General features: G+C 50.0%; 1 protein-coding gene across 1 annotated transcript; it reads left to right on the top strand.

Moving 5' to 3' along the window:
- The first annotated feature begins 17 nt into the window (after positions 1 to 17).
- On the top strand, positions 18 to 23,271 carry MICALL2 (MICAL like 2). The gene is made up of 17 exons (XM_086622567.1): positions 18 to 160; positions 6,453 to 6,501; positions 10,050 to 10,191; positions 12,659 to 12,810; positions 13,487 to 13,608; positions 13,997 to 14,668; positions 14,865 to 15,040; positions 15,895 to 15,970; positions 16,291 to 16,406; positions 16,902 to 17,051; positions 19,851 to 19,906; positions 20,411 to 20,534; positions 20,907 to 20,997; positions 21,383 to 21,456; positions 21,804 to 21,918; positions 22,904 to 22,950; positions 23,042 to 23,271. The coding sequence occupies exons 1-17, from the start codon at positions 18 to 20 to the stop codon at positions 23,134 to 23,136; spliced, it is 2,400 nt and encodes a 799-aa protein (XP_086478693.1). The 3' UTR covers positions 23,137 to 23,271.
- The last annotated feature ends 1,338 nt before the right edge of the window (positions 23,272 to 24,609 follow it).

The following is a 24,609-nucleotide window of genomic DNA, read 5'->3' as shown; positions in this document are numbered from 1 at the left end:
CCGGGCCCGCCGAGGCCATGGCGGCCATCCAGAACCTGCAGCTGTGGTGCAAGCAGCAGTGCGAGGGCTACCGCGATGTCAGCATCACCAACATGACCACCTCCTTCCGCGACGGCCTCGCCTTCTGCGCCATCCTGCACCGGCACCGGCCCGACCTCATGTGAGTACCCGTGTCGGGCGTCGAGGCCAGCGCAGGGGCCGCCTCCTCGGCGGGGCCGGGACCTCGGCTGGGGGCTGCGGACCCCTCGCCCTCCCTGCGGACCCCTCGCCCTCCCTGCGGACCCCTCGCCCTCCCTGCGGACCCCTCGCCCTCCCTGCGGACCCGGCACAAATCCCAGTTCCGATCTGTGCGATGCTGTGGGCTGGTGCCCGGAGCTCCGCTAGCACCCACGCTGAAAACCTCCAAGGGAAGAGCTCTGCTCGTGCTGCCTACGAGCTTTTATCTCCCCACCCCCCCGCCCCGTTTTTGCTTTTTCCCCTTTCTTCCCTCTGTGACTGAATTATAAACGTGTCCTTTCCATTGCAAAACGAGTTCAGACACCGATTTCGGGGGAAACGTTTCCTTCTTTGCTGTTCATGTTTGCTTAGGCTGGGCTTTCCTTGGACAGCCCGACGGCAGCTCAGCTGCTCCCAAGTCGGGAGGCGAGGGCTATTTAAACAAAGTACAATAGAAGGGCAGGGCCTGGCAGCCGCTGGATTCCTGCACATCGCGTGTTTGTCCCATCTGGAGCTTAGTCTGTGGGAGGCAAAGTGCTTTCCACCCGTTGCTGGTGCCATTCCTGGTGCCCCGTGGGTTTTGACTGTCCCTGTCCTAATTTTAACTTCTGGAAAGGTGAATTGCCAAAGGGAGATGTAGATCCTGCTTCCTAGTTGTTTGGTTTTTTTACTTATGGGATCTTTGGACTTTGAGGTGTGGGGGCTGAGGAAGGAGGTCAAGGCAAGGGAGCAGCACAAAGATTTCCCAGCAGTACTGTTTAGATGTTAGGTGTCTCTTAGTCAGATGTGTCCAACTGGTAGAGGACCAGGTTGGCTTTTCTGTACTGCAGTTTTCCTCCTGTTTCCTTCCTGTTCCTTTTTCCTCATGCTCACAGGACAGCCTGCCACTTGGGTTTTTGTGCAGAGAGCTCTCTTACAGGTGTCCTGCTTCTAGTGGAAGCCCAAGGAGAAGATATCTTCTTGCTCTCTCTTCTCTGTTGTCCTGAAACTTGGAAGAGGCAGGAGCAGGCATGGGCAGCAGGGGATTAGTGCAGGAGCTTCAGGCATGCTTTCTCTGGAGTCCCCAGTGTTTGGGCAGTCACCATGGTGTTGCTGTGTATGGCTTCCTGACATGCTGTCACGTCTGCGAGACTCCACATATTTTGTTTCCTTCCTTTGATTCACAGTCCTGAAGGTACGAAATAGCAGGGCAGAAAGGTTGCTGTGACCAGGAGGAGATTGTAGAGAGACTGGGACTGCTTCCTGCTGACTGCATCTTGCCCATCCGGCATGAGTGCGCACAGGGGCTCAGCGACTTGAGCGCTGGAATAATCCTGTTGACCAGTTTAGTGGGTTGTTTCTAACCCTTGAACTGTGCATTAAGGGCTGTGGATAGACATATCTTAAATCAGTTCTCCTGTACTGAAGAGGGAAAATGTTCCTTGTAGCGTCTCTCTGTTCCCATTCGTTTTCTTTTATGATGGAAATTCTGCCTGACTTTATTCAGGACCTTACGGAAGCTCTTTCTGACTTGGACCAGCTCAGCAAAGACTCGCTGAAGGTTAAAGTAAGAGAAGCTTTTATCAGTGACCTCCCTCATCAGTGCCAGTGGTGTAATGCAGGAAAGCACCAGGCATATCCTTGACTGGGCAAAGTCCTGCTGGAAGGAAATTATACTTTCAAGTGGTTGGTAGCCAGGGCTGCCTGGTGTTACATGTCGGATCCTGAGGCTGAACACTTGTGCAGGTTCTCCATGTATCTGTAAACGCTTCTCTGAGTGTTGGTGGTGCAGGAGCCACTGGCATAGAAGTGCAGCTGGGTGCGCGTGCAGATGCGACTCCTGCTTCCCAGGGGCTTAAAGTGGTTTATCCTGAGTTCCTCCCCTTGCTGCTAGCAAAGATCTTAGTTGAAGATTAAAAGCATCATACTGAAAATAAAACTGGAAAAGGATAGTTGATGTTTGGAACATTCCATGTGTTTGCAGCAGCTTTGCTTTATAAATCACTTGCAGAACATGATTCAGTCACGGCATCAGAGTTTTGCAACAGTGTGTTTTCCGTCTTAGTTTACACAAATGACATTCTTGGGCAGAGGAGCGCAGGGGATTTCTCCTTGCAGGAGCCTGAGAGATTCCTGGGAAAACTTCAATTGCAAAACATGGTCATACCATGGGCTTCTCTTTCATCGAGTATGTGGATCAGAGGACAGGCTGGTGCAGGTTTCTCCCCTCTTCCTTTTTTCTTGCCAGAAAACATACGGAGAATACAGTAACTTCTCTCAAACTTGGCTGGTGTTGGTTCGTATTTTGTTGATGAGCAGGGTAGGCTGTGTAAAATTAGAAAAGCATTTCCCACTCACTTCCCACTCTCCCGAGGATGCTCTGGGAGAGTGGAGATGCACGCTGAATTACCATGGAGATTCATTTCTTTTTTCCCAGCTGAAGAGTGCTTTGTAGCCAGCCCCAGCCAGGCACGCACGTTAGGCAGGTGCCAGCCCTTTTTCTGGGACCATTGCAGAGCCCTGAGACTCCTCTCATCAGAGGAACGTGAAGCCTCACGGCGGCCCTGTGTGAGCCCGAGGTCTGCGGCTGCCACACGGGATGGCGATGGCTGTGTGAGCTCCGGCCGTGGTGTTAGTGGCCTTGGCCTGGTAAGTGAGTTAGAGGAAGCAGGGGAGTCATGCATGCTTGCTCAGCTATTAATGCCAGATGTTGAGGAAAGGTTTTGATTAAGCTCCTTCTCTTTGTCTGGGACCTTGCTCTTTGCCAGACTGGTGTTTAGCTCGGCGCTCTGGGAATGGACTGGTTGTGAAATTCCCCTTGGCGGCTGAGCAGTAGTGGGTGCCCCTTCCTCCAGCAGCATTTCCTGGGCTGGTGTCAGCTCAGCGGGGCAGGATGAGGCCAACACTCACTGATACGGCAGGGAGGACCATGGCCATGCTGAGGACGAGGTGCCCACAATCTCCATCTCAACAAAAGGCTGGGGTGAAGCAGAGCTGCCGCCTGCTTGGCCGCTGCAGGACTGTGGTTTGCGTGACAAGCGTAGGCGAGGGGAGGATGGTTCTGGGGTCAGGGATCCTTATCCGCTCTTAGTCAACCCCAGCAGCGCACTGCAGCTCGCCAGCAAGACCAGAGCAGTGTGGAGGAGGACGAGTGTATGTGGGACATCTTCCATCTGGGATTTCCAGCCCTGTCCCCTCTCTGCCCCAGGTCATTTGCACCTCCAGAAAGAGCACAGCTGAAAGGTCCTGTTCCCAGCAGAGCACGCTGGGTTTGAACCCTCTGTTCAAGAACTGCGAGCAAGCAAAGGGTGCTTCGCTCTTTTTCAGAGATCCTTTTGACTGCACATATCTTATTGTCTCTAGAGAAAATAGTTCAACAGTGCTGAGAGGCAGAAACTTTTTGAGGTCACCATGGCTCTGGGACTTTTTTTTGCTCAGTCTGCTCCGAGGTGAAGTTTCCAACTGAGTTAGTGCTTCCAGCAGCAGCAGAGATTCCTCCTAGAGAAGCACGTGTGCTTTGCGAGTGCTGGGTCTGTGCAGCTGGAGCAGTGGGTGGTCACAGAGATTTGTGGGCATGAGAAATGCTCGGCCACTTTTTGCTAAGAGAAGGATTTTTTTGGGAGCTAAAAACTTAATTTCTGTTCCTGTGCTGCTGAACTCCACTCTGATTTGTTTCCAACACTGGAGGCCCTCTCTTGGGTCAGATTTGTATTTCTCACCTCTTGCAATTAATTCAGTTGCCTGTGTTTTCTCAGTGGAGAACTTCTACTTCTCAATTTGTATTAGCTTTGCTTTCTTAGGATTACATTGGTCCAGAGAGCTTTGGTATTCCAAGGTAGGAGATGCACCAGCAAGACTAGCCAGGGAGGGAGTGATGCTGAGAGGGCAGGAGGCTCTTGAAATGACCAAACAATGACCTGGTTGTTTGTTTGCACTCTCCTTTGGGGAGCAGAAGGGGATTTCAGACGTTCACCATCAGAGGTTTGGATTTTTAGGTCTCTGTGACATGCCACGTGGTGTGAAGCACACACACTGCCGTAGCAAACAGCGTTCAGCATGGGAATAAAAGGCACTGACCAACAATAAATAGGTAACTCTGGTATGTTATGTCTTACGTGTCAGGATGACTGAGGAAGCTGGAGCCCCGCTTTGCTCTTGCAGCTGTTTTCCTGCGTTCAGGATGTCCCTGCTACAGAGACTTTATTTGGGAGCAGAACAGGGAGTGAGGCAGAGAGCTGCAATCACCTCCTTCAGATGGCTCTCTAAAAAAGCTGATTTTCTTGCCTGACACAAAACAGGATGGTTGTAGCTATTGTTTCACTGAAACTTTCTTGGCTTGTGATTATTTTTGTTGCTCTTTTTAATCCATTGTCTCAGGGAGGAGAAATCTCCAGGCAGGAGCACTGCTTGAAGAAAAACCTCTGTGAGTCCCTTTGATTTTTGCACAGGAAGGAGTATATGATTTAGAGGTGGGATGTGCCTTGTCTCTACGTGCTTCCTGGGGGAGTTTGACCTGTGGGTCTTATCTGTCGTTCGTTCTCTCCTTATCCCACATAGCACTACGAGATGTGGGAAGCAGGGAGGAGGCATAGGCTGCAACATGATGGACAAACCTGTTTGAAGGCGCCTCTCATTTATAACGTAATGCTCCACTTTCTGTACGGAGCAGATAAAGGACCTGGCTTGCTCCTTCCTGTTACAAGTCGTGGAAAAAGTTCCCCTGCTGCGATACAGATCATGTGTTTGTCTCACGAACAGGTTGCTGCAAGCCAGCTTTGCCCTGGCTTTCACACGGTTATTCTGGCTGCTTTCAGAGGTGAGGGGCTGACTAACAAGGGTAGGTCCACGTCGGTTATAAAGGTGCTACGTGCAAAAATGCAAAGTTGGTGCTGTAGCCTTTTCTGTTTATCAGTGAGAATTTCCTCTCTGATACCAGCTTTTCACTGATGCCAACAGGTACAAGGATTGGAAACTGAAACTGGGTTCTTGGGAAGGGAGTTGATCCTGCCCACTTACCTGGGCAGAAGGAAGCAGTGTTGGAGAGCAGGGCTGCCAGCCAACAGTCAGGTTTGTATTCCCAGTTTAGCAAGTGACAATCAGTTTAAAACAAAGCTGATGGCAAATGTTTCCTAAGCAAGGGACATGCTCTACTATGGGTGAGAAAGCACGCTGTGTTCTGTCTCTACTTCCAGTAGCACAAACTCACTCTTCCCTCTGCTTTCTTGCATCTCCTCCCAGTTTTTGAGTTCCCACCGCAGTGCAGAGAGAGGTGGCAGCTGGATTGGACAAGAGAGAGGGAGAGTAAATCTGGGAAGAGGGAGGTGATGTCCAGGGACAGCAGAAAGGGAGAAGGATTGTTGACTTTGGCTTGTAACTGCAAACAGTAATTGTCTCTTCCTTTTCAGTTATTGGTTATGATTACAAATCAAAGGTGACAGCCCTAGGGATAGGAGAATAAGATTTCTACAGCAACTTTGGTGCTATCAGCCGTAGTATTATGTTATGGTCAGAGGTGTTTCCCAAGGAGATAACTGGTGCTGGTTTTGTGGAGCTCTGTCAGAGGAGAAAAGAGGATTTGAAACCAGAACTGATGTGATGGTGGAAGCAGCAGTTTCTGAGATGGGAGGATATGGATGTGTTGGAGAAGCGTGCGATACATGCAGCGCCTGAGGTATCCACACCTCCTTGGAGCTGAGGTCTTTCTGCGTGGAGACACCTTGCAAGACAGGAGAAGAGCGTGGATGTGACTGTTGGGAAAGTACTTCCAGGGAGAGGGTGTTGCAAATCTGGCTGGCAGGCATCAGTGTATCTTTTTGAGGTGGGAGAGGAGCAAGACTTTTTTGGGGGGGTAAAAAACCCACCTCATGAGTTAGAGGTTGCTCCTGGCTGTCTCAGCAAAACCTGTGAATCTGCATGAGATGTTTTGGCACCAGCACGTCCTGTCCATGGGAGGCTGCGGGAGTCAGCCCTGCAAGGGTAGATGTGCCAAAAACGTGTTATGCTGCCTGTGGGCAGATGGCTGTGCCTGCTGGGTCTCCTGTATGGCTCTGTCCTGGGAGGTACGGCACTTCTGTGACTGCCTTGGGTGGGATCTGCCATGCTGCTTCCTCTGGAGCATCTCTGAGAGGCAGGGTGGGAGGAGGTGCTCTGTTCCCTGAACCAGTGAGGCTCAGAGAGGTTTGAGAAGCTGGAAGTGAAGCCGCTTGCTCTACATCACCAATCTGAGATTTTTTTTTTCTCTTCTTTCTATATTTCAGAAACTTCAACTCCCTCAGTAAAGAAAATGTGTATGAGAACAACAAATTGGTAAGTGACTTTTAATGTTTTACTTTTGATCTAATCTGTGACCTGGTACTTTGCTTATGTGGTTTAGCAAGAGAAACCTTGCAGATGCGGTGTGCTGAGTGTGCCGTATAAAAATCCTTTGCCTTGTTCTGCATGCGTCCAACCTTCTGATTTGAATGGCAATGTCGAGGCTTGCTGGCTGCTTGAAAGCACCCTCACACTGCCCACGCTTCTTCGCTGGCTGCACAATAATGCCAGTGTCCAGTGTGTCCTGGGGCAACAGGAACTCGGACAGAGATGCTGGAGTTCAAGCCATGGGCATGTTGAGTATGTGATGCTTCTGAGGGATGGAGCAGGAGCTGGGAGGCAGCTGGTGTGAGAGGGGAAGCATAGGGAGTCTCCCCTCGCTTCTGCTCGTTCCTGATGCAGGGCATAAAGGCTGCTGGAAGGTGGAGACATCCTAAAACCTCATCCTACCTGGACACTTCACTCCAGGATGAGATTTGATTTTCTCTTGTTCTCTCCACAGAAGTTGGGCAGGCCAGTCCTCTCTTGCATTGGATTCAAACATAAGTTTAGTGCTCCAAGGAAGGATTTTTTTCCTTCCTCTCTCCCTCACAAAGAGAGAGGCAGTAGATTAAAATGCTTCTCTTCCCTTGGCATTGCTCCACACAGCTTCGTGGCTGCTTGGCAGGAGCTCGGGATGTGAATGAACGATGGCAGCTTACTCTTGTCTGGACTGGAGGAGTGACATCCTCTGAAACAGCGAGCTGGCTGAGGTGGTCCTTGCCTCCAGGAAAGCTAAACTTGCCTCCCCACGCTCCTTAGCTTCCACTCGCCATCGGCCTTGGCCATGTTCACAGTGCCTGTGACAGACCACCCTCTCCCCAAGCTGGGACTGCAGTGTGTGAGCAGTTATTCACGCTCTCTGGGGTTCAGCTCTGCGTGTTTCTCTCCTCTCGGTGAGATTCAGACCAAGTGTTTTTGCCCTTGAGGTTTGGTGTTTGGCAGGCACCAGGGCCTCTTTGCCATGAGCGGTTGTCCTGGCCAGAGTGCTGTGAAGCCCCGAGTGTTGCTCCTTCCCTGCAGCCAGGCTGATGGTGGCTGCTCTGCTGGCGACTTTGTTTTCCTCTGGGAAATAAGCTGTATGAGCCACCTCCACTGCTTATATTAATGAAAAGCTTCTTTGTGCCTCTCATGAAAAGAGTTGCTCTCCTCATTTGTTGCAGCCCATGTTCCCCCCGCTCTCCTCCCTCCATTTCTTAGATTCTTTTATGTCCTTTATTTTGCTCTCTTCCTTATTCCACCTGCTGTAGGATGGCTTGTCTGTGTTGCCGTTTCACTGCTGGTATCCTGCTGCCTTGGCTGTGCCGTGAGTGAGGTTGACCCCTCCATCTCCCTGTGAGATCCCTCAGACTGCTCTCCATCCTAGCTCCTACGCTTTCTTCCTCTGGCCGCCTCACTATTCAATAACTTCATTTCAGGAGCTGTATTATTCAACTAAAAACATCTTATCCGGGCTCCAATTTGCCATATAAGGTCTTCTGCTGAGGAAGAATGTGTCACTTCTCAAGTGCCAAAAAAACCCAAGCCCAAACCCTAGGAAAATTTCAGTTGGTGACGTTTTTTTTGCCAAAGATTTCAAAACCATATAAAGAGGAGAAAGGTTTCTGGAGGCCTTGGATCCCGTTCTTTCAGCGCTGAGGGACAGTGACGTGGTGTAGCAGATACAGCCGTGGCCTGTGTCACAGGAAAGCTGTGCCTGACCGGCTCAGATGGCCTCAAGCATATCACTTTGCCTCCTCTGTGCAAAGGGGCACCAGTGTCACTTACCTCCTTCATGAACCACTTAGAATTGCGCTGATGAGAAATGTTGTGCAGAAATAACGTGTTGCTTCATAAAGGCCAGCCTGGGCAGGCAGGTAGAGGAGAAGGGCAGCTGGGCTATGTTAGGTGGTGATCTTGTAGGATCTCCAGGCAAGAGCAGTTCCCAGGAATGTGAGGATGCTGTAGGCACAGGGGACACTACATCCTAATGCTGCTCTCTGCATTGCTCACCTGCTTCTGGCCAAACCAGTTGTGTGTGTAGAGCCTCCTCCATTTTTTGTGGTCCAGGCAGCCCCTGTCACTTGTTCTGTGCCTGTCGCACTGGTCTCACCAATGGCACCGTCTGGCAGGAGGTGTCATGGCCTGCGTTCCCGCTATACTGCACATCGGGAATGTCCAGCAAGAAAAGTCCACTGGTCAGACCAGTTGTGCAGCCAGTGCGATGGAGAATGCTCCAAAGAATATATTAAGTACCAGGTTATGAGTCAGGCGAGTGCCAGGCTGGGCTGGCAGCCGGGATGACACAGCCAGAGGTAACGGGCTGAAGGTGTGCTTAATGTCAGCTCAGTTACATTTTTACTGGGATACCCAGTGGAAAAAAATGGTCATTATCTTGCTAAAAAATAATGGCTGTTTGTTTCTTCTAGGCAGGAATAGTTGGCTTGTACGCCGGCACTGTTGCGTGTCTGTGCCAGAGGTCGGATGCGGAGGGTTTTAATATGTTTGAGTCTTTCTTTAACCCTTTCACTGTGGGGTTTGGCAGTAGCCTTCCTTGTACCTCCGTTCCTGCAAGTGCTATGTTCCTTTGCTGTGTTGGCATTTCAAAGGATATGCCCCAAAGCAGGAGGGGAAGGATTTTTTTCCTCTAAGCCAGGAAGGAAGAGGGCTGGAGAAAGTCCCTAGTAAAAGCCTTACACTGGGTTGAGCAAGGGCAAAGTTGCTTCACAGATGTTGCATTTTTTTTTGTCCTCTAGTAAAGGCTCTTGTTCAGAGGCAAAAGAAAATAGGTTTTCCTTCCTTTACCTGACTTTGCTCCTGCAGTTTCAAAGCAGAGGGGGCCACAAAGAGGAATATTTGCCCCAAATACACGTTAGGCAGCATGAAAACGGCTAGGCTGGAAGGGCAGCTAGGTGTCAGGAATTCTGCATTATTCCTTTCTTCCCCCTCTCTAATCTGGGAGAGCGAGCGAGCTCCTGCAGCCCAAGATTCCCCCTTTTTCAGCTGGGGAAGAGCAGGCAGTGGGCAGGAAGCGTTAACATTTGCACAGCACTCGGAGATCGAAAGCTGCCTGCAAACACCTACCAGCGCACCGTTAACTGGGGAGTGCTCCAGGTTGGGCTGGAAGCCTGGCAGCGAGTCTGCCAGCCTGGGCTGGCACATCCCCTTCTGCCAGGCCTCGCTCTCCGCAGCTGTGCGTATCCAGATAGGGGGAGAGCAGGGGAAGCCCAGGTGAGTTCCTGTGCAGTGAGCTACGGCCAGCTTGCCAGGCCAGATTTTTGGCTCCCTGCCGGAATTTCTCAGCGCGGTGGCTGGAAGCCATGACTCCGTTGGTTCCCGTAACGGCCGTACGATGTAGGAGTTAAACTGAGGCAGCTGTTCCCTGGTAGAGGAGTTATTTGAGTGGGGCTGTTTGCAGTGGAGTTTCTTACTTCTGATGAGGAGTAGATCTGCTGCCTGGGCTGGACGAGACCTCTTTTTTTTTTTTTTTTTTTTTTTTATTATTCCCCCCCTTCCTTCTCTAGGCATTTCGAGTGGCAGAGGAGGAGCTGGGGATCCCGGCCTTGCTGGATGCAGAGGATATGGTTGCTCTCAGGGTACCAGACAGGCTGAGCATCCTCACCTATGTTTCCCAGTATTATAACTACTTCCATGGACGGTCTCCTAGTAAGTACCATACTCCCTGGAGGGGTGGGAAGGATTGGGGCTTAATTTTGTGCTTTCCCTTACCTGCTAACAAGCTTGGAAAAGCAAAATAGACTGCACAGAGGCCTTTTGGTACCAGAACTATGTAAATGGAGGATCTGAACTCTTTACACACTGGCTTGCAGTAGCACCAGTGCTTTTGGAAGGGCACAGGGCCATGCCTTGTCTTTAAAACTTTAATATACAATCTAAAATTTCTTACGGTTCAGCCAGCCTGGAGCAGTGAAGGTTCCCCTCCTTGGTCCCCACCTCAGCTTTCCTTTCTCAAGCACCTCCATCCTTGCTCCAGTCCTTGCCACACCAGAGGGCTGGTGAGAACATGGAGTCTAAACAAGGCTGAGCTTGTCTGTGAGGCTGTGCCAAAGTAACACTATCCATAGTAGGGCTTGTACAGCACAACAGTACTGAGAGAAGGAAGCAGAAGAACATGACCCCCTTAACTGGCATAATTGTGATAGCAATTCTTTCAAACATAAAACAGGCCACAGAACTGCCAAGGCATTATATCCACATACTGGAGAGTTTATCTGGGCTCACAGGAGCATTATTGCAGACTTGGTTTATGTTTGGCTTTAAGCTCATACAAAATGAAATAATACGATAAACCAATTTCACAGGTTTCTCCAGAGGAAACTTTAGAAAGTGGGACATGAATAACTGGTTAGGGTGAATCTAGATCGAGAAGACAGATATGTATTGAAAAGGTGCTACATCTTGGAAAGAAAGCACATTTCACTCTGCGAGCTGCCTTTAATATGTAAACTCTTCCCCCTTCTCCACCTCTTTACACATTTAAGCATGCTTTCTCTCTCCCTCCATAAGCAATTCCCTCCATTCTCTTCATTTTTTATGTATTTTTTTAAAACCATACTGATCAAAGTCAAAACAAATTCCATCATGTTTGTGCCAAGTGGTGGGAATCTGGGTCAGTTTGGGGGCTTTACCCCCTCCCCCCCAGCATCTCGCCTACCACGTCATCAAGCACGGCACATTTTTATACTCTCTAGTGTCCCACAAAACGCTCTGGTTGCATTCCTGTTGCTGGGGTGAATGTGCATCTCTGAAAATGAGCCCAGCCAGGAATGTGCCCTCTGACACCAAGCAGACTCCTGATACCATAGTCATGCCCTTCGAATGGGCTCCAGCAAGACCGTGAAATAAGCAGGACAGAGAGGGCCAGGGGCCAGTGTTTTACTGAGGCCAGGTGTTTACAAAGTAGCAGAGCTGAAGCCGCCCATCTTTGTGCTGGGCTTTGAGAATTCGGTAAGTGGCAGAAGCGGGAAGCGAGGGGGCAGCCCGAGTCTAAACCGTTTGCTGGGTCGGCTGTCACCAGTCTGCTGGTCGCTGCAGTAAAAGAGCCCTGGCTGTTTGTTTGGATAGCCAGCTTTACTGAGAGAAAACTGCTGGGATCTGGGCTTCCTCTCTGTCCCTACGCCCTGCTCAGACTCCCTCTGTATTTACCAAGAAGGGTATAATCTCTTTTCAGACGGGTGATCGTTGAATTGGTTGCTCTTAAAGTGAAGCTGTGGCTCACATATCCCACAAGGAACACAGAGACGTCTCATTCAGAATAGGAAGTGGCACAAAAATAACATCCCCATGAGACAGATGAGGGGTCTTGTCTGTAAAAACTATGCATGGAGCCTTATTTCCCAGGGAAGGCTCCCTGCACTTTTCAGGGCATGGGAAATAATTTCTTGCCTGATTGAAGTGTGTTGAGGATTCTCTTTTCTCCACTTGTTGTGAATTTAGAAGGTTTCTCTTTCATCTGCAAAGAAAAGAGGATTGGGCATCGGCAGATTTCTTGGGGCAAGTCCTGTTGGTTTCTGCATCAGCACCACCATGGCACCTCCAAGTCTCTGTCATAGAATTGCCTATTTTTAGTGACCATTTCTGAGTTCAACAAACCTGTTTGCTCTGTGAGAGTCCCAGCTGGATGTGGGGTGGACACCCACAGCAGTGAAGGTTCAGGGTGTGTAGGAGGTCTGGAGCACAGCAGCTTGAATGCACCAAACCCTCTGTGCTTCAGTTCCTCAGCTGTAATACCCAACAGCAGTGCTTGTTTCAGCGGTGATCAATTCAGCCGAACTGTGGGCCAGGTGTAAACCCAAGGTCTTGTTCACACCATTGACTGATGGTGTTTTGTGTTTTTCCACTTTTTCACTACCCTCCATGGAATTCCTTGAGAAGAAAAAAAAATCAGCAGTTTCAGCTACCAGGTGATTCCCATGTATGTTGGTAAAATTCATTTATCACCTCTTGCTACTCACTCCGCTACAGAACTGCCTGTGAAGGAAACCTGTGTCTCCTTGTATTCTTGCATGTTATCCATCAGGCACCTCTGGATCGTCTTATATTGTAGATGACTCCTAAGCTCATGGATTTTCCTTATGTTACCTTAAAATCTTCCCTTCTTCTTTCCTTCCAGTTGGAGGCATGGCTGGAGTCAAGCGTCCTTCCTCCGAACCTCAGGAGCAGCCTCTTGGGAAGAAAGTTGTTTCAGAGCCTCCTAAGCCAGTGCCTCCAAAACTACCTCCTGCCCACCCACCAGCCAGAGCTAAGCCTAAAGAAACCTCCCTGGTAAGAAATGAAGTTTGTGGTGTGCTTTATACCTTAAATCTGTTCAGCAAGCTAGGGATTATTATGGTAGTTCAAGGCTCCTAGTGGTAAGGACTCAGTCCCTAAACTCTCTCCTCCTTATAAGGGATTTACTCCAGAGGTCTGGTTACTGCACAGGTTCAGGTGGGAGTCATTGGAAAGCCATCAGTCAGCTGGGATTCATCTAGTGGTGAAGAGAACGTGAGTGTCTTAGGATATGGCTGTGCTGTTCCTAGATCTTGTGGGTGGAGATTTTTAACAGAATGTATTATTTTTGCTAGAAAACATTGATTAAATTCTTGAAAACAGTTTCAAAGCAGAGTAGGGACAGCGGAAGAAAGGAAGCTTCTCTCTTACCAGGGTCAGGACCTTTCCCGGCTAATGCAGATCATACACCTTTGCACTTCAGTTTCCCACAGGCAGACAAAACACCTTGGTCCTCTGGCTCTATGGGAACAAGTTCTTCCCTTTACTCTGTCCTCCCAAGGGCTGTTCCACTTCGTATGAACAAAGGATTAGCAGGAGCAAGATTGTTCTGGGTATCGCTTCTCTGTCCTAACCAACCGTCTGCGTGTGTCGAATGTTTGCTCACCTGGGAGGTTCGTAGCTGTATGCAGGGCCACCATGCTGTCTGCTCAACCACTGCTTCTCCCCACAGAGAGGGGTCCTGGCAGAGAGCGGGAATATCCCTAGCAGCAGCTGCGGGATCTGCGGGAACCATGTGCACCTGGTGCAGCGCTACTTGGTGGACGGGAAGCTCTATCACAGGAACTGCTTCAGGTACAGCTCTTCAAAGTGAGGACACAGGTCTGGGGGTCGCAGAGGGGCAGCTTCGTTCCTTTGGGGCTGGAGGGAGAGTGGTGTGAGCCACTCGAGGTGTTGGAGGATGTTTTTGTCAGAGTGGAGGCAACCTGGCCTGCTCTTGACGTGTGCATAGGGGAAACTCGTTGCACGAGTCTGTTTTCATCTGCACCTTTCCTGCTTCAAGCTGTGCTATGGACAGCTCTGGTTTTGGTACCTGAGGAATGTGCACACAGAGTCTGCACTCTGCCAGCGTAGTACCTTCACCCTGCCTGTGCTGGCAGTGGAATTGTGCCGCACTCTCAGCTGTGTGTTGATGGCCTCCCAGTGCTCTGGAGGATATTTTCTGAGACTTTCTTATCCACAGGTGCAGGCAGTGTTGGAACGTGCTTCTTCCTGGAAGCTACAAAGCTGGGCCTGAGCCCGGTACGTTCATCTGTACCAGCCACCAGCAGGCAGACAATGTCCAGATCTCTGGTCTCCACAGCACTGGGAACAAACCTGAGAGCACCCCAGCCCCTGCTGCTGCCAGGGTGTTCCAGAAAGCAGCAGAACCCAAGAAACTGGAGCAGGTGTTGAAGAAACCCAGCCAGGAGGGCCTTACTAATTCAACCAAGCCATCTGTTTCGTCTTTTGGAAACTCTGCCTTTAAAAGTGTAAATACTCCATGGTCCTCTTCAGCTGTAAATAAATCAGATGACTGCAAAGGTACCTCATTGGGAAAAAAAACAGATCACCATGAAGGTGCCCCATCAAGGCCAATTTGGACAACCTCCACAACAAAAACACAGCAAGCCCGAGAAAACTTTTTTCAGTCATTAGAGTCCTCCAGCAATAAAACCTCTGATGCTAAAAAGCAAGTCCCTTCTTCTCATGGCCCTGGTAAAACTGCCTCAGCCAGAACCACTACTGAGGTCAGTCCAGTGAATGCTGAGAAGGATCAGGCACGTAACCATATTATTCAGGCTCTGGCTGGATCAAACATCTCTCCAAACAGGCCAGGAGGACTCAGTTCCACTGGCTCCTCAGCGTCCAGCAGGTAAGTACTACTTCTCTTTCCCTTTTTAGTCCCAAGATGATCCTTAGGATAATTTGGAGAAGTTCCCCTCTTCCCTGACTGCTTTTGTGGCTGAGATTTAAAGACATGTCGAGGGACTCATCCAAGTCTTTGGAACAGAGACCAATAAAAAGTTCCATCCTTTCAAAAAGACTCACTAGGTTGTTCTTTTTTGCAGTGGCAAGTTTTCTCCCACCAGTTCTCGGTGGCAGAGTCCAGCTTCAAAAGCGCAGTCCAGCAAAACAGCGTACACAGCACAAAAACAGGAAAAGATTACAGACCCTGTGCCCAAGAACCAGGCTGCCAGCAAACCTGTTGACTCTATGCACAAGCCAGAGTCGAAGGACTTCAAAGGTGAGCATGACTGATTCTCATACAGCTCTGCCTGGACACGGCATGCCAACTTTATGTTTTTCTCTTGGACCAGTACAATGAATCTGTCAGTGACTCCTGTCCTTTGTCTGTACCACCACATAAGGGTTTTCTGAGTTCTGAGGCTCAACACACCTCCATTTGTCCCTGTGCAATTGCTCCCTCTAGCATGGTGAATTTTTCTTCTCTGAGGATCTCCAGGTATTTGAAGTTGTATGAGCTGTCATCAAGTGTTGGGATCATGATGGATTTCAGAGGCTTAGGTAGACTTCCCCGGATGGGAGACCTTACCAGAACTTGAGGATGATTTTGTGATTGCAGTTGGGGCTCACCCAGCCTCCTTGTCTGTTTTGAGCTGAGCTTCCACCATGGTGACTGAGCAGTGGGCTGAGGGATGATGTTGTGGGGGTACCCAGTGTCTCAACCACTTCCATATGGCCTGTCTTGTTTTTTTGGCCAGAAGGATTATCTGTCTGCAGTTTGCTGTGAGCTTGTGGGTGTTTTGCCTCCCCATCCTTCCTGCCCCATCCTTTGGTCTCTGAGGTCTGAGCTGTTTGTGTTATATTGCTGTTGAACATGCCTGTTCATTCACACTGTGGCTGTGTTTCTGTATCTGCCTAGAATTTAAAGGGGCAAAATGCCACCAAGATTATTTACTACCTATTGTATGTCAATCTGTCCATGTCAAACTTGTTGAACTGGTGCTGGTTTGGTGCAATAACATCATAGTATCTACTCCAGTGCATGGCTTATCTCCTAAAATCCTCCTTAGACTCAAATCTGGCTTGTTTCTTTTTATTGGATCTGATATTATCTTGCTATGTCCCTTTCTTTAGGAAGCACGAATGTTGGTGAAGATAAGTCTGAGAGCCCAGCAGAGTGGAGATCTCTGTTGAAGCCTGTAGCCAACAAGTGAGTGTCTTGGAGCCGATGGATGTCCATGGCAAGTGAATGGGGATGTCCATGTCTGCAGCTGTGTTTGTTGCTGCAGGTTTGTGGGCATGTAGGAGGGAAGACCTCCTGTGTTTTAATGCTTTTGTTTTCAACAATTTGATGGAAGAGGCAAAGGCTTTCATTTCTGGGGAGGGAAAGCGTATTTCAAATTGCTGGACTCTGATTAGAACAAAGTGTGACCGTCTGGGATGAAGATTCCGCCCAGGATCTCCAGAACACATCCTGTGAACCATTCTGCAAGAGGGATGGTTTCCTACCTTTGTCTTTCTTCTTTGCAGAGACCAAGGTGGCTCTAAGAAACCTACTGATAACTCCCAGGTGGGAACAGGGAGCCCAGCACACAAGGAGACAAAGCCAAGTCCATTAGTTGTCCCGTCAGCAAAGCAGGACTCTGGTATGAAGGATATAAGCTTTGCCTTCATTTTGCTTGTCAGGCAGGGGACAGGCATTAGTGATGCAAGGCACATGTTGGTGGAAATTGTGCCTTGCTTTCAGGGATTTTTGCTCTCTGCACCTGCTTTGGCCCTGTGGTGCCTTTATTTGGAGAGCCATCCTTCCCCAAGGAGAGGGACTTGGTCTTCACAGGGTGCCCGTCTTGCCCTAGCAAGACATCTAGCAAGATTTTGCTCACTCTCTTGCATAAATGTATGATGGTTCCCAGCAGTTTATTCTTCTCCTTCACCTTTCTCTCATACTCTGGTCTTATAATCAGTGGTTTCTCCCTGTTTCCTTTGGGCTTGTGCCCCTCGCTATCATCAAGAAAAGAGAACTAGGACTAGAAATGAAGGTGGCTAGTGGTGAGTGCCAGAGACACTGGGCAATAAAGGGATTTTTATGAGATGAGGGTTGAAATTTCTTACCCGAAACCTGTCTGTGCTTCTTAATCCAGCTTCGTCTGGTGGATTCACGAAGAAGAAGTTGATCCCCAGCTCGGATCTTATCAGGAGCTTCCAGAATTCAAAGCAAAGCTGGGAAGACCCTGGGGGCTCTGCTGAGAAGGAGGAAGAGGGCAAACAGTTGAAGAAAAACACTATCACATGTAAGGTCTCTTCTGTCTGCTTAAAGCCACTCTCTCCTCTGCACTGCCAGGGGACAGCCTGAGTGGTCAGGATGGGAGATGTGCCCCGAGTTTTCTGTGGCTGTTGTCATGGGGGAAAAATCTGTGTCATTAATTTTTATTAGCCAGCTTGTCCTAAGTGGGAACCAGCCAGGCCTGAGAATTCAGTGGGAAGGGAAGAAATGAAAATAGAGATTTGTCAAGGTCACTGCTCTGTCATTCTTTAGACTCAAAGCTATGAAGAGGACCATCTCCTCATTCGGGGAACTGAGATCTAGTTGATGTCTCTGTTCCTCTCTAGTTGAGTGGCTTTGGGAAGTGAAAGGAATGCAGAGAACTGTCAGCCAGAAACTCCAGCTGGCAGGACTCACAGTAGCAGCAGCCAACACTGCTGCTTCTTGGAGTTTCAAAGATGTCCTGACCAGTTCTGACTAGTTTGTCCCTACCCTTAATCCAGTTTCTTACTCTTGTGTGTTCCATCACAGCTTTACTGTGGTACCTTTCCTCCTTTGCCCAGTTGTCCTTGCTCTTACATATCCCACCACAATGCAAATGGAAGTTCTTGTAGCTAAACTGATGTTTGCTGCTGTCTTGTTTGCGCAGTTTGTTTGTTTTCCCCTTTCCTTTACCCCATCTGGATCTGTCTTATCTGTTTGGACTAGAAAGTCCTCACAGCAGGGCTCAGTCCTGACTTCGATGTTTGTCTCAGAGCAAGCAGGATGTGTCCCAGTGGCTTGGTGGCCTCATGCTTTAGTATTGGTTAGCTGGTTTCAGCATTGTCCTCAGCCTGCACCTCTGACAGCTACGAAGCAGTCAAACTCCAATTGTGTTGTCTATTTTTAAAGTTTAGCGTGCCTCCACTGTCATCGTTTTCCCAAAACTTTCCACCTCCTTTTTCCTCAGATTCAGCCACAGGTTCAGCATTACATTTTTCTCAGGAAATGAACTGTTAAGATAATGGAGACTGGGTTTATATCCATCTTTCTAAAGCTTAATGATTGCTCTTGGGGAGTTCCTGCTATGGGAAACTGTCCCAGCAGTCTCCCCCCGTTTTTTATGTGTGTGCAAGTCTGCCATCTGAAAGGCTCTTCTCTTGCTGCTGTCACGTGGCAGCCTGTGGATTAAGGACAGACTTGTTGCTCCACTCCATAGGTCTTTACCTGAGCACTCAGAGAGATGCTGTGAACAGTCAGCTCCCATTCCAGCCCTTGAGCCTGTGTGTGTTGCATGGGGCCGTGGATGCTGAGCATTTCTGTGAATCATTAGTTTTCTTTGGCATAGGTAGTGTTTTCTGTTGAGAAAGGAGGCTTCAGGGTTTTCTTGCCAACTGTCCTACTTCCAGTTTGCAGGCAAGCAGCCAGCCCATCTTGTGTCTGTCAAGACAGAACTTGAGGGTATCAGGGGATATCAGACCCTGAGCTGATCAGGAGCGTGTCGTTTTACTAGCTGTTCCCCTCCAGTGACCTTGGCCTTTTCCTGATCAGTGGAGCAGCTTTCTGCCTTGGTTGGAGATGCTGCAGAGATCAGCCAGAAGGACCCTGGGGATGCAGGGCTGAGCTGGGAGAGGGAGGTGTTACTCGGGCAGCAGAGCAGGCTGCCGGTGGCAGGCCAGGTCCCTCTTGGAGGAACCTTTAAGAGAAGTGCAAGTTACAGGTAGCATACAGAGCAGCAAACCAGCAGCATCCAGCAGGAAGAGGAACGTGACGGAGGCCAGCAGTGCAGGGACAGCACAGCTGATACCTTCATCCAGCTTCTTCTCCTTTTGCACTCTTCCTAGAAAAGGCAATAGAGCAAGGGCTGGGCAGTTGGAGAGCTGTCCTTGAGCTATTCCTCAAATCCGCACCGGTTGCCAGAGACTCTCAGGAGTCTCCTGCAGTCGGTCTGTCCTGTCTTTCTCCTTGTGAGTGCTGAGCCTGCACCGCTGCTGCCTTTCTTACAGCCCCGCTCTTTTGATGCTGGAGTTCTCCTTCCTGTCACATCATCCACGTACGCCGCCGTTCTCTCTCTGTGGTAATTATCCAGCCCAGCCCCTCGGGTATCCAAATACCTCACACTCTTCTGTAGTTATCCTTGCAGCACAGTTGGGCAGAGGAAGCTGAGGCACAGTGGAACAAACACACATTGCTCAAGGATTGAATTTAATAGGTGTCCAGGGCTTAAATAGTGCTGTGTAGTGGGGCCTAAGGGACTTCTCACCTAGGAAGTGTTTTGTGGAAGGAATTGAACCTTAGTTTCCTGAGACCTATGCTAAGGTCCTCTAGACCATTTTTGTTTCATCAGTATTTACTGATACTTCTTTGTACAAGAGCATTAGAGGGGCATTTTTAAGTATATCTTGGTGTTTCCTGTGACAGTAACCCAATATTTCTGATTTATACTTTGTAAGCTTAGTAAGGGGGTGGCTTTTGGCACAATAAATACCTTTGAGCTTTAACAAGCTAATGAATGAACATGGAAGTCAATATTCTTGGGTGCAAATTCCCAAGTCACACTTGAGTTAGGTGACGACTGCCTACACCCTGGGGATGCAAGCCTCACCCTGTGACCGGAGGGTTATGTGAGTGTCCAGCCATGAGGAGTAAATCGGGCTGTGCTGATTCCTGCAGACACATCTCTCACCCTAGTCTGATGTGCTGATGCATGCGTGTCATCAGTGCCCTCTCTTGGGTGGCAGAGACCTGTCGAGCTCTCTGGTGATGTAGGCACTGTCCTACACCACAAAATTTAAAGTTTGTTGTGGTGTTTTATTGTTGTGTTGTTTTTTTTTTTCCCCCCTTCTAGTTAAACCCTTGATTCCAAAAAGCATCCAGAGCACTGAAGCAGTGTCCCCAACCAAGGTATGGCTGCAAACCAGGTGTGATGGGCACAGGCTGGGGTTGCTGGGTATTCTGCTGGAGTGCTACATGAGATATATCCGTTTGTCTCATTGAGAGGGTTTATTTGAATTCTCAGGGAAATCATGAAAGGCTCTGGGGCAGAGATAAGATGGAGAGACTGTCAGTTATCTCCCCTGCAGGGGGACAATAGAAGCTGGAATAAGACAGAGCCAAACAAAATTGTAGTAGACATTGTGTCCCCCAAAAAAGGAGGGGAAATGTTTGTGGATTGACGAGCGTGGTATATATTATCGCTCACAGCGGATGTATCACAGTGCTGTAACACTTCAGTGGCAATGCTGCTGTTATGAGCAGCCAGCTCTGCATCTCTGCTGACTTGGCCCTTCCAGGACATGGCTCTGCAGTTGGGCTCCTTACGTCATTTCTCGTCTCTGTTGAGGCTGTGACCTCAGCAGGCAGTCTGAGGGCACTGAGCTGTATTTGGTCCTACGTTTGTTTTCCTAGCTGCACCCAGACTACCTCCCGGAGGAGGAAATCCAGAAGAAGGTGCGAGACATCGAGAAGCAGCTGGATGAGCTGGAATTGAAAGGAGTGGATCTGGAGAAGCAGCTGCGTGGCTGTGAGGGAGGTAAAGGAGACCAGTGGGAAGGTGTGAGGCTCATGTCCTACCTCGGGCATTCTTGGCTTCATTTCCAGGATCTCACACTACATGTGAGACACCAGGTTGCCAAAGATACCTGGTATAGCAAGATAAAGCCCTGGGAATTTTGAACCCTCTCTGGCTGATTCCTAACCTGTCGTTTGAGCAAGGTCTTGTGTTTATTTGGCTGAGGATCAGGGAGTTTGGGGAGTGGAAGGCTGCTATTGATCTGGCTTTTGGATCCCAAGCCAGACTGGTTGTCATGGCTGGCTCCAATTTCGCAGGGCTTAGTGGGTTCATTCAGAATGGCAGAGTTGTAGTGGCCACAGGGAAGATGAGCTGTCTTTGTCTCCTTTGCAGACGAGTCAGAGGATGCCCTCATGGTGGATTGGTTCAAACTGATCCATGAGAAACAACTGCTGCTCAGACAGGAATCGGAGCTGATGTACAAGTAAGTACAACCAGAAAGTCATTCATCTGCTTGTGCATCTCACCTGTGAGCAGTAAGCAATGAAGGAGAGGGAGCGTGGCAGCTCAAAAAAATAATGTGCCAACTGGTGGGATGAGGAGAGCTTGAGGATGTCTCTGGGAGAACTGCCAGCATCCTGATGTGTTAGCTGATGGGCTAACGATGAGCACTGATGAGCACCCAGGGTCTGTGATGAGCTTGTGGGGAGGGAAACCTCACAAATGTGATGGAGGAAGATTTTCCCCAACCCACCAGCTCCTACCCAGGTGGTTGGCCATGCAGAGATGAGGCTTTAGCATGAAATGAGAAGGGTCCAGCCCTGGTGCGCCAAGGGGCAGTAACTCATCTCTTCTGTGGTTCCTTGCAGGATGAAACAGCAGGAGCTGGAGGAGCAGCAGTGGAACATAGAGACAGAGCTGCGACACCTCCTGAGCAAGCCAGGTAAGGACCGGCTGCACTGGGAGCCCTGCTGGCCCCTGGCTGTGCGGAGCCCTCTGCTCTGCACACCAGGCCCGGGATGTCCTCTGGATCTGAGTGACAGTGCCAAGGATGGCAGTTTCACTGGGGCATCTCTTCTGACTGCCGCGCTGTTGAGCTGTCAGGAGCAGACTCCCTCTAACATCCAACCCACCCCTGTGGTCTGAGGGGATGTAAGATGTGCCCCTGAGCGTGAGGATAGTAAAATTGGGCCCTGTGAGAGGGACTTGCTGGAGCAGGGTGGACGCAGGAGCCACAGCGGGAAGGTGCTCAGCTGTAGCTATGAGATGGGCTTCCCTTGTCTTGTGCAGAGGAATTGAAGACACCAAGGGAGAAGGAGCGAGAGAAGGAGCTGCTGGAGTCGTACGTGAACACAGTCAATGATCGGAACAGTATTGTGGAGTGCCTGGATGAGGACAGACTCAGGTGAGGGCCCTCGGGTGGTGGGAGATGAGCCAACACCAGGGATGATTTCCATTGTAATTCCTCCGCTGCCCAGGCTGTAGAAGTGAATCAATGGCTGTAATCCAGACTTCTGCTCCATGAGGTGGGTGGTGACCTGTCATCAACCATCTTGTCCTATATGCCACTGCCATTGCTTTCTTGGCAGCTATTAGAAGCTGAGATCAGGACCACAGCCATGTTCAGTGCTCTGTCAAACTAATGCTGCTCTGAGGACAAGGGCTATGAAAATGTAGAAGGCAGGGGGAAGAGAGGGAGAGGCTGGAGATGAGGAGGATGGAGGCAGCATGGGAGCTGCAGGAGGACTCTGGGAACATGAAGCCAGGAGCGTGTTCATCTGCTGCAGCAAGTGAAAGAACAACTGTAGCCAAGAGTTGGATTCTCCCAAGTTTAAAGGAAGAGACTGCTGTGTCAAGTAGCTGGATTTGTGCCTCCTGTTGGTGAGAGCAGCCTCTGTTCCTTGACCTCAGGGCACCAGCTCCAGCTCGAAGATTCTAGTAATGCCCAGGCTTTTGGCTCTGGCCTTGTCCAGGCACGAGAAGGTAGCAGCGTGTTTGTGACGGCGATGGGAGCACCTCTGCAGCACCCCAAGCTACTGGTGTCTCAACCTTTATTCATCTCCTCGGGTGTGGTGCTGTCTTACGACTCCATGAACTCAGATGATTCATAGGCCAGCTAGGGGAAGGGCCTCCCTGCTGCAGTGCTGGGCTGCCATAGTCTGGAAATCCCCACACAGGTCCTTGTTCTCAAGGGAACCAGATGCCATTTGCAAACATCTAGGACTCCTCTAACTGTTGGGGTTTTTTTCCTGTGCTCTTCTTGGAATGTGCGATAGAGATTGGTCATTTCTGACTCGGGGAATAACAGAAGCCTTTGCATGTTTTTTGATGTCTACCATCTTGTCATGAAACACAACAAAGTCTTCTAATGCCATGCTGTTCCATTACAGAGAACTAGAGGAGGACAAGGTGTTGGCAGACATGATCCAGAGGTTGGGTAAGGGCTCTTTCTACTCTTACAGAGCAGCAGTGGGTGGCACTGGGGCTGTGGGTCTCAACTTGCTCTGTGCCTGCTCCTTCTCCTGCAGATGGATCTCTTGAGCCAGAGGAGCCAGAGAAGAAGAACAAGTTCCGCTTGCCCAGAATATGGAAGCAGAAAAGTAAGAGTAAAGCACAGGACTGATGTTCCCCTGCCCAGCAGCCCAGAAAGGGATGTCCAAGGGATGTTCCTTCCTTACTGCTGCTTTCCTGGAGTCGTGCAGGACTTTCACAAGGCTCCTTTGCTCTCTGACATGGAGACTGCAGGTTTGCGGACCAAAGGGACAGTGTGAATATCCTCTGGCCTTGACATGGAGCCCAGGGACACCTTTCCCAGAAGACTGAATTTTAAGATTGTTTTCCTTCTTTGGATCTAGCACAAAAGCTGGCTTCAGCCTTGTTGGCAGCTCAGCAGGGCAGAGTTCCATTTGCCCATCCACTCCTTGAGTCATTACAGTCCTGAATGCGGGAGCGTGGCACTGCATGTCACCCCGCGGTGCCCCACTCATGCCAGCCAGAGCTGTAGCAAGGATGCTGCGCTGGTCTGTGGAAGGGCAGCTCTCCCTCCCTCCCTGTGATTGCTGTGACTCTCTGGCCTGGATCGGAGATTCAGAGAGGGAGGTGCTGCGGGGCACAAGAGATCGAGAGCCTCCTCCTTACTATGCCAGTGCAAACTGGAGCTGCAGGCTCTACAGCCAGGGCAGACAGAGAGCAGAACCACCTCTGCATCTGTGGGATGGGATGTCCTAGACCCAGAGGGGTTTTAGCAATAGTGCTCTGCTTCCACATCTCCTTTTGGGAGCTGCTGTAGGCTGGTTTCTTAAAGCCATGAGGGGTTGCTTGCTGCATCATTCCCTCTGTGGGGGAAATTTGTAGCTTCTTTATTTCTCTGACTGCACAGTGAAGCAGAGTTTTCATTGTCTGTGGCCCTTCCTGCTGAAAATGAACAGAAGTCCCCTTTTAACAGCCTGGTGCTAACTGGGAGCAGAAGGGAATTAATGGATTTGCCTCACCCATGAGTCTTCTGCATTTTACCAGCATTTCAATTCCTGAGGCTCTGTTCCTGGGCAGCCAGCGCCCTCAAGAGATGCTGCAGTTAACGTTGGTGAGACCAGGAGAATATGAGCAGGTCCTGGGCGGTTGGCAGTGAGTCTTTCTACTCTTCTGTCATTCCAGTGACTGCAGCCAAACACCTGCCCTGTGTGGCAGCATCCTCTCTTCCCAGTAAGCCTGGGGAGAAGGGACGGAGACAGGCAGGGAAAGATCAGGTTAATTCATAATGCCTCTAGCTCTGGTATGTGTGGACTTCCCTCCACCCTCCAAGCCAAGTACTTTGAGGTTTCTCCGGGTCCTGTTCTCCAGCAGAGCCTGGGATTTTGCAGGGAGGAGGTTTGCTGCCCGCTGTGCCCGGTGGCAAAGCAGAGGTGATGCGTCCCTTACCCACGAGGTGGCAGTGGGACTCTCCGTCCCAGGCAGCCCGTCCGGGGCACCGCAGGGGTGTGCTCGGGGAGGTACCAAGTGCCCGAGGAGGTTCCTGGTGCCCACAGTGTGTGCCATGTGTGTACACGTGGTGGGTCACCCTGTACCTGCATATGCTTCTGTCCAATAAAGAGCTGCT

This window comes from Tauraco erythrolophus, chromosome 17 (assembly GCF_009769465.1).
Source record: "Tauraco erythrolophus isolate bTauEry1 chromosome 17, bTauEry1.pri, whole genome shotgun sequence".
In the NCBI taxonomy this organism is placed as follows: Eukaryota; Metazoa; Chordata; class Aves; order Musophagiformes; family Musophagidae; genus Tauraco; species Tauraco erythrolophus.
The sequence above is the reverse complement of the archived record's forward strand: the minus strand, read 5'-3'. Positions and strand labels throughout refer to the sequence as shown.

Excerpts from the sequence above, each read along its gene's own strand:
- MICALL2 (XM_086622567.1), top strand. The coding sequence starts at position 18 with ATGGCGGCCATCCAGAACCTGCAGCTGTGGTGCAAGCAGCAGTGCGAG. Across the intron at positions 20,535-20,906 it reads GCTGCGTGGCTGTGAGGGAG|ACGAGTCAGAGGATGCCCTC; the intron begins GTAAAGGAGACC and ends TCTCCTTTGCAG. Across the intron at positions 21,919-22,903 it reads CTGGATGAGGACAGACTCAG|AGAACTAGAGGAGGACAAGG; the intron begins GTGAGGGCCCTC and ends GTTCCATTACAG.